The 8,476-nt window shown below is 33.4% G+C and overlaps 2 protein-coding genes across 4 annotated transcripts; both read right to left on the bottom strand.

Annotated features, from left to right (window-relative positions):
* Window positions 1-3,480: 3,480 nt before the first annotated feature.
* Window positions 3,481-4,682, bottom strand: LOC109161607 (extracellular ribonuclease LE-like). The gene is made up of 3 exons (XM_019310083.1): window positions 4,277-4,682; window positions 3,985-4,183; window positions 3,481-3,898 (listed from the first exon to the last, which is right to left on the bottom strand). The coding sequence occupies exons 1-3, from the start codon at window positions 4,439-4,441 to the stop codon at window positions 3,675-3,677; spliced, it is 588 nt and encodes a 195-aa protein (XP_019165628.1). The 5' UTR covers window positions 4,442-4,682; the 3' UTR covers window positions 3,481-3,674.
* Window positions 4,350-8,064, bottom strand: LOC109161606 (pentatricopeptide repeat-containing protein At2g02980, chloroplastic). Of its 3 annotated transcripts, XM_019310082.1 has the most exons (3): window positions 7,502-8,064; window positions 6,087-7,300; window positions 4,350-4,435 (listed from the first exon to the last, which is right to left on the bottom strand). In XM_019310082.1, exons 1-2 carry the CDS (start codon window positions 7,973-7,975, stop codon window positions 6,155-6,157), a joined length of 1,620 nt encoding a protein of 539 aa, XP_019165627.1. In that variant the 5' UTR covers window positions 7,976-8,064; the 3' UTR covers window positions 4,350-4,435; window positions 6,087-6,154. The 3 variants fall into 3 exon arrangements, with proteins under 3 accessions (XP_019165627.1, XP_019165625.1, XP_019165626.1); XM_019310080.1 differs by having other exon boundaries at window positions 6,087-8,064; XM_019310081.1 differs by lacking the exon at window positions 4,350-4,435 and adding an exon at window positions 5,800-5,819 and having other exon boundaries at window positions 6,087-8,064.
* Between the last annotated feature and the right edge of the window lie 412 nt (window positions 8,065-8,476).

Genomic DNA, 8,476 nt, shown 5'->3' with positions numbered 1-8,476 from the left:
TTGTGAGGTGACTTGTAAGTTGTTGTTGTTGTTGTTGTTGTTATTGTGAGGTGACTTGTAATTTTAGGCACGGCAATATAACTAAGGGAAAATCAATTAGAAAATTGAACTTTTATAAAAAAAATCAATTAAATATTAAAATCTCAAAAGTTTCAATTAAACTCATAAACATATTATTTTGGAGCATTGAAACTTAGAAATCGGTTGGTGACCTATAAATAAATGTCACTAAAGTTTCGGCGAACTTCCGAACAAAATCCAACAAAAAATACCAATGCATTCACCTTCTCCTTTTCCGGCGAAGGGGAAGGCGCGACACTAGTTTAGTCGCCTTCTTCTTTGCACCTTCCCCTTCGCCGGAGAAGGCATACTAGTTGGTCTGCCTTCTCTTTCGCCGGAGAAGATGAATGCGACAGCAACCCGGTTGTATGTGTTTTTCGCAAGATTTTGATCGAAAGATCAGTCAGAAGTTCACCGGGACCTTAGTGACCCGCAGGTTACCGACAGGTTTCTGGGTTTCAATGCTCCAAAATATTATGTTTATGAATTTAATTGCAACTTTTGAAAATTTAAACACATACTTGATTTTTTGATGAAAGTTTAGGGATCTATTTGACCATTTTTCTTAATCCCTATACCTAACTTTTGAAAGTGATAGTTTGATAGAGTACCATAGAGATAATTAATTATGCATTTGATTTGTAAAATAGACAAAAAAAAATATCGTTGTGCCCCTCTTCACGAAACTTTTAATATTTAATACGGAGTAGTTATATAAGATTGCAATTAAATTTTTGAGCAAGAACTCTACTTGATTCATATTTTCATATTTTTTAGATTTATTATTTTATTGATTCAAATTTGACAATTATTTATAGATAAATCATAAATGCACAATTTATCTATGGAGTATAAAAAAAAGGTGGAGGTAGGCCTACTGCACGACTGTAGTACAGTAGTATGGACCAAATGCTACACCAAAGTCAACATCAACAATTTAAACTATATCGTACGAAAACAAGAAATAAAAATATAAAATACAAAAATATAAAAACTAGTGTACTCGCAAAGGGTTACTCTAATATAATTTATTATAAATATTATATTATAACTAAATAAATAATATTGAAGGTGAACATATATACATCTTTTTTTTTCTTTTTTTTTTTATTGGTCATACTTAGAGGAATTTGTTAGTAAATAAATAGTGTTAACTAGGATAGAAACTTACAATCATTACCTAATGGTGTGTTTTGGTTAAATCCAATCATGTGTAATAGCAAGAGAGAAATTGTTTCATTTCTTCCTCTTTTTTTTTCTTTTTTTTTTTAATTTTTTTGTTATTATTTTTTAGTGGCAATGGTTGTTTGAAGCAACTAATGTTTTACCCAGATGTTAACATGTACACTATAATAATATAGTTAAACCTCCATATATTTTGTCAGTTATGTATTTTTTATAGCATACAAAATTAAAATTACAATTTTGAATTGTTAATATTATCTCTAATAATGTACATATTCAGATAAATTTAAAAATGATATTTACATAATTAAATTGATTTATTCATAAATGTATAATAGTAACTTAATATCATACAATTATGACTTAATGTAATTGAATGTTGATTAAAATAATTGAAATAAAATATGAATATGAATATTATTTTTAAAAAAAAATCTCAATTGGAATTTATTAATGATATTTTTTATATATTAATTTAAGAGTTAATTCTATTTTTGTCATAAATTTATAAGTGTTATCTTACTTTTAATTTTTTTTTGTCATATTAAAGAAATAACATATATATTAATACTTAATAATTACTGTATACTTATATATTATATACTTGACATATTAAAAAAAAGAATTATATCGTAAATACAGAACAACAAATAAAGTTTTAAACCAAATACTATAAACTCCAAATAGTTGATTAGATCTGAAATATTGGTATAAAATTGTGTACAATTAAACGTGCCTAATATTTTAGAGGCATAGCAATACTTATTGGTTTTTTTTTTTTTTCAAACATTGTGAAGGTAGAGAAGTCAAGAATCCCTAGGAAGGGCGAGAAAATTAAACCAAACATTACACGCGGCTGCAGCCTACAAGCTACAACTACCTAATAAGGAATTTTTAGATTATTAAGAAAAGTCGTTGCAGCCTCGTATCATAGGATTCATAGGTTTTTTTTTAGGTCATCTCAGTTTTGTTTGATTAATTTTAAGTCTACACTTCTTTATTCTTAATTTTTTTTTTTTTTGAAAATTCTTTATTCTTAATTAATTGCGTTTAAAAGATTCAAATTATACCTAAAAGTGAGATTCCGCAAATTATGCGGTGCAACCGTATGCACCATGCGCATGGTGCATACGATGCAAAACGATGTTGTTTTGGTTAAAAAATGCGCGTCCCACTTAAAAAAAGAAATCAGGTTCGAATTCCGGCAATAGCATTTTTATATATTCATAAATTCATAATTATATATTCAGAAATTCATAACTATATATCCACAATAATGCTATTGCTAAGAATCGAATCTGAATTTTTTTTTTTAAGTGGGACGCACGTTTTTAGTCAAAACGACATCGTTTTGCATTGTATGCACCATGCGCAGCATAACTATTGGTGAGATTCAGACTCTATTGATAATATGCTGGTATTGGCCCATTTATGAATTCCACAAGATGGGCTCAATAATTTTTGCCAATTAAGTTTCGGATCAGTTGTTTATATACGGCCCATATTAAATTAAGTCTAGTCCAAAAATAATAGAGTTAATATCCAAAATCGTCCTCGACTATCGTGGTTTTTCTCAATTTCGTCCTAAACGACTTTGGTGACCTAACATCGTCCCAGACTTTTGTGTTTCGCTCAATTTAGTCCCAGACTTTTGTGTTTTTGCTCAATTTAGTCCCTCATTTGTTATTCTGTCCATTTGGTGTTAAATAAATAGACAATTCAGTAATTTTAATATTGGCATCTCTTTACTCATAGACATGTGAACTGCGAAATCCTTTTTTTTTTTTTTACGAATTACTTCCAGAATTACTCCTAAAACTGCGAATATAAAATTTGATTTGCAGGTCCGGGAGTAATTCTGGGTGTAATTCGTACAAGAAAGAGTGATTTCGCACTTTACAAGTTGAAAGTAAAGAGAGATCAATATTGACATTATTGAATTGTTCTTTTATTTAACACCAATTTGACGGAATAACAAATGGAGGACTAAATTGAGCAAAACACAAAAGTCTGGGACGATATTAGGTCACCAAAGTCATTTAGGACGAAATTGAGAAAAATCACTATAGTCGATGACGATTTTGGGTATTAACTCAAAAATAATGTATCTTTCAAAGCCACATATCATATATATACAAAATCTAAAACCACAAATTACATCCTCGATTAGAGTCCATGGCGACGTTATTTTTGTTCAGAAACTCAAAGGTTAATATTCATAAACTAGAATATACATGTTTAGAAATTCACATTTTATCTTAATGTTCAGAACATCACTTACAATACAAATTTTTTTTTCCCTGTGATAAAAACATACATCCTTGTAAGAGAAGAAGTGTTTTCATGATATGCTATATATGCTGGGTTGCAGTGTTTAATAGTAGTAGAAAAAAGAAATACAAATGAAAGGAGTTTCAATTCCCAGAATACTAGAAAGATGGGAACTTAATAGTGGAAGCACAACTTGCTGTAGGGAAAACAGGGCATTTGATCAAGTTAGAACCTGAAGGTCCGACACAGAAGTAAACCTGGTACAGCTGGCTGTTGCCACCTGCATCACTGTTGCATTCTATCCCAGGAGCATATCCTACAGCGTTTTCGATTGCGGTTTGTATGCTGCTCAAGTTGTAAGAATTCCCATCCGCCTGGATTCCTGTAATATATATATTCACATCTCGATCAGGTTTCAGTTCTTGTGGAATGATATGATTCTTGAAAATTTTAATTATTCATATATACCTGCACTCTCGAGAATCTGGAGCAGAAGAATTTGATTCTTGAGGTTTAAAGTGGTCTCAAAATAAGTGTGTTGGTCGAGTTCAGACTCCGAACATGTCCCATGTTTTTCCCATTCATGCGACCAGAAAGACGACCCGTTGTTACTTGGACAAGCCAGGGTCGGCCAATCTTGTTGCATTCTGCTTATCAAGTCTGAAATCTACACATCCAGAAAATCCAAACCCGAATTCGAATCAGAATAAATATGCAGTTTAACTATCAGCTTAAACTTTTAGTTGAGACAAAACGTTACCTTGGATTCATCATAGGGGTTGCTGGGATCACAGTTTGATGGATAAGTGCCATCATTGTTGTTAGGCCATAATCCATGGATGCCAAAATCTGAGGCTGGCTTCCCTGTAGTAGGATAGCAACAGCTGCTATCCTTAGTGTCACAATATGATCCTGGCCACTGCATATATAAACAAACACAAAAGTTATAACAAAACCATAATTATTTAACATAGTAGATTGTTAATGAAGATGTAGATAACAATTGAATATTAATACGGTATCGCCTAAATTTAAACCAAGTAGTGGTCAGGTACTTAGGTAGACGTATAGTACCTGTTGAACGAAGTAGAAGAAATCGTAACCTTGAGCAAGGTAAAAAACTAAAAAGCATTGAGTTATAAACAAGAATTTTAGGAAAACTGAAGTTTGAGATCTCATCAGTGCCATGTTTTACTATATTAATGTTATTGCTAAGCAAGTAAGCTTGTAATGGTGTACTAATAACATTGGTTATGAATGTATTTATAGGCCAAAAATGACCAAAGATGTGAACAGGCAAACAGTATTTAATTAGCTAGTTAGTGTGAAATTCAGGTTTTTAGTTTGAGTGTCTATGTTTCCATGTGGGTGCAAAAGGTCAAATACATTAATAAATTCACTCAAATTCAGGATATTCCCACAATATTCCATCAATTCCATGTGATCGAGTTAATTAGTAAGCCATTTTTTTTAAAAAAAAAAGTATTATTTATATTTTTCTAACACTTAATGTGGAAGGTTGTATTGCATGATAATTCTGAGTAATGTGAAATGGCATATTATATTTTGATAATGTTAGCTACCCATTTTTTTTATTATTATTAAATTTATATAAGTACAATTTAATCAAATTAAATTCTTGCACAAAATAGTATAATACTATCTTATATGACTTAACTGGTTAAATTGTAATAGATCCAACTAATTCATAATTAAGATAACGAGATTATATTAATACAGTGATTTGGGTGAAATTAATAAATAGCATTAATTATAGTAAAGTGATGTGAACATGAGAAATAAATGATAGATGAGTAGAGTTAGGAATATAATGAGACAGGTGAGATATGGCAATAATTTATATGCTTCTAAAGCATGCATATATATCTAATTGTCATGAGAAATGTGGTGTTATGTTCACACATCTCTTGCGACATACATATACGCGAATCATGTGCAGTGGTCCAACGTGTTTCTAAGCCAGTAATTATGCTGTGGACGGCAAACACTATAGTGTATCTAAACACACTGTCTCACGGATTATTTTTATTATATTATCAAATGAAACTGCAATTGAATTGAAATGAAACTGTAGTTGTATTGAAATGAAACTACAGTGTATACAAAATGAAACTGAATAATAATTTCACATATTTGAGTTTATATTGTCCAGTGAAATTGTAGTTATTACAACAAAATGATACTATAAGTGAGCTGATTGCGCGACTCGTGATTTACTTCTACAATGACTCTAGGGGCGGGGTCTTGTAGGCTTATAGTTAGTCCGGCGAAACGGGAATCACCTAAGTATATATAAAAAAAAGTGACATGTAACACAAATATCATAATTAACATTATAATTTCATCCTACTACATATTTACTTGAATACAAAATCACCCTACTAATACTATACATATACAAAGGTTATATTCATGATTCTTAGATTTCAACAAGATCCTAGTTTTGATTATTTACAAGGATACTCCATTGCCACAACCCATAATCATAATAATGTTAAGGTTCCTATGCTCCCATGTGATGCAAAGATTTGAAAGGTTAATAGTATTACCTTTTGATAAGCAAGGAGAAACTGCACAAGACAATGTTGGAATATAATGCCTTTCTTGGATCAAATTATTACCAGTAATCCCCACAAGAACATTTCCCATCTCTAAAATGATGAAACCTCTGCACATCTCTCACAATAATATGCCTTTCAGAGAGCAGGGATATGAGCTTAACAGCTGAATGGCAATCCCTACAAATTCTAAGGTTTTTAACGACTCGGATTGTTTTTCCTGGAGGAGTGTTAAGGAGTCCAAAAGTTACAGCCAATTTTTCACTGTGGTACCTCAGGGTAGCTTCTTTCTCATCATCTTCCATGGCATGATGAAATACTAGGGAAGTGTCTGGAGTATATCCAACCTCCTTCAGTTTCACCATTAACTTGTCGACTGCTCGGTGAAGCCCTTTATAACCTATTTGTGACCCATCTCCCGAAAAGAATTCATACACCACATTGTTCACTTCAATTGAACTACAACCAGGCACCTTTCTCACCCCTTTTTCTTTCATCAATTTTCTGATATGAATCGCGTCTTCCCATTCCCCTGCTCGAGCACACATGTTAGCAAAGATCACGTAGTCTCCACTTTGAGAATCATCCATTTCAAAGATTCGCTCGAGTACTAGCTTCCCCAGTTTCACATTACCATGACTGTTGCAAGCAGCTAGCAATGTCCTCCAAAGCAAAGGCGTGGGCTTGATTGGCAATTCTTTTAGAAACTCGAAAGCATCATTTAAGCATCCAGCTCGACCTAGTAAATCCAACATGCATCCGTAGTGCTTGATTCCTGGAACAATCCTGCACTTCTCTTTCATGACATTGAAGAATCTGAAACCCTCTTCAACCTTTCCAGCATGGTTGCAGGCATATAATAGAGCCAAAAACGTAAGTCCATCAGGTTGAACTCGAGCCTCTTGCATCTCTCCAAACATGGATATTGCATTGTGAACCTGGCCATGAATAGCATAACCCATTATCATTGTTGACCATGCTTGAGTGTCCCTATAATCCATGCTCCTGAAAACAGAAACCGCATCCTCCAAACTCCCACATTTTGTATACATATCAATAAGTGAAGTGTTCACCTTCACAGATTGATCAAAACCGTTCTTCTTCACATACTCGTGTATCCACTTACCAAATTCCAGTGCTCCAAGTAAAGCACAAGAAGAAAGAACACCAAGAATGGTAACCTCAGTAGGCTCAATTTCCTTCTCCTGCAATTCGCGAAACAACAACAAAGCCTGAGTTGGTTCACTACTTCTTACATAACCCAATATCATCGCATTATATGTCACCACACAGGGTTCTAGTATCCTATCAAATATACAACGGGCTGAATCAACATTGCCACACTCAATGTACATATTCATTAGTGCAGGGCAAACATACATATCGTAGTTGAGCCCATATTTTACCACTAGGCAATGCAATTGCTTCCCTGCTACCAAAGCTTCGGCATTCGCACATGCCTTAAGTAGGGAAGGGAAGGTGTACAAATCCGGGACAATCCCAGAACTTATGATTCTTGAGAACAGCACTAGCGCCTGTAATGGGGTATCACTGCGGGAATAGCCACGGGCCATGTAGTTGAAGAGAACTATATCTGGGTGAGGCATTCTGTCGAACAGGAGTTGGGCATGATGCATGGAGGCCGGCGTGGGGCTAACTGTGCAGGAACTTATGAGCTTGTTGATGATAAAAATGTCATCTTGGGAGCGGGCTTTGATTGAATAGGCTTGAATTTGCATCACCTCTTTCAGAGAATTGCATTTGGGTAGAAGATAAATTGGGTGAGCTGGACCTTTGGGGTCTTTTGATGGATTCTTTGTGCAAAAATCTGAGTTGGGAAATGGCATAAATGTTATCGATGGAACTGAAACCGCCGTCATTTATTGAAACGATATGATTGGAATCTTGTTTCCGTTTTCTTTCTGGAAGGAGAGGGCTGCTATGGCTGACAGTGAGAGGAAGAAACACAAAACAGATAGAAGATATTATGAAATTGTCTAAATATCTTTGTACATTTTATTTTTGAAAATAGGACACTAAAACAAGTATTATAAAAATATGTTTAAAATTATTAATAATAATTACCGAGTCCATTACAATATAGTATTTGTTCATAAATACATCTCCATTGAGTCTCGAACTCACAATTTTTTATATAGGAGTCCAACCCGGGTACTATATGTGCATAAAGTGCTTGGCTCTTAAATTTTATGTCAATATTTACAATAATACAATTGGTTGACAAAAGTTAATTGAGTTTGAAGAGTGGAGATCTAGAAGTTAATTAGGTTCAAATTAGGGAAAAGTGTCAAATTAGCCCGCTAAGTTAAGTGGATAGTGCAATTGGGTCCCCCTAAGTGAAAAAAAAGCTTCATTCAAGT

The sequence above is a fragment of the Ipomoea nil genome, unplaced genomic scaffold (assembly GCF_001879475.1).
Source record: "Ipomoea nil cultivar Tokyo-kokei standard unplaced genomic scaffold, Asagao_1.1 scaffold2926, whole genome shotgun sequence".
Lineage (NCBI taxonomy): Eukaryota > Viridiplantae > Streptophyta > Magnoliopsida > Solanales > Convolvulaceae > Ipomoea > Ipomoea nil.
This window is presented reverse-complemented; position numbering and strand designations above follow the sequence as displayed.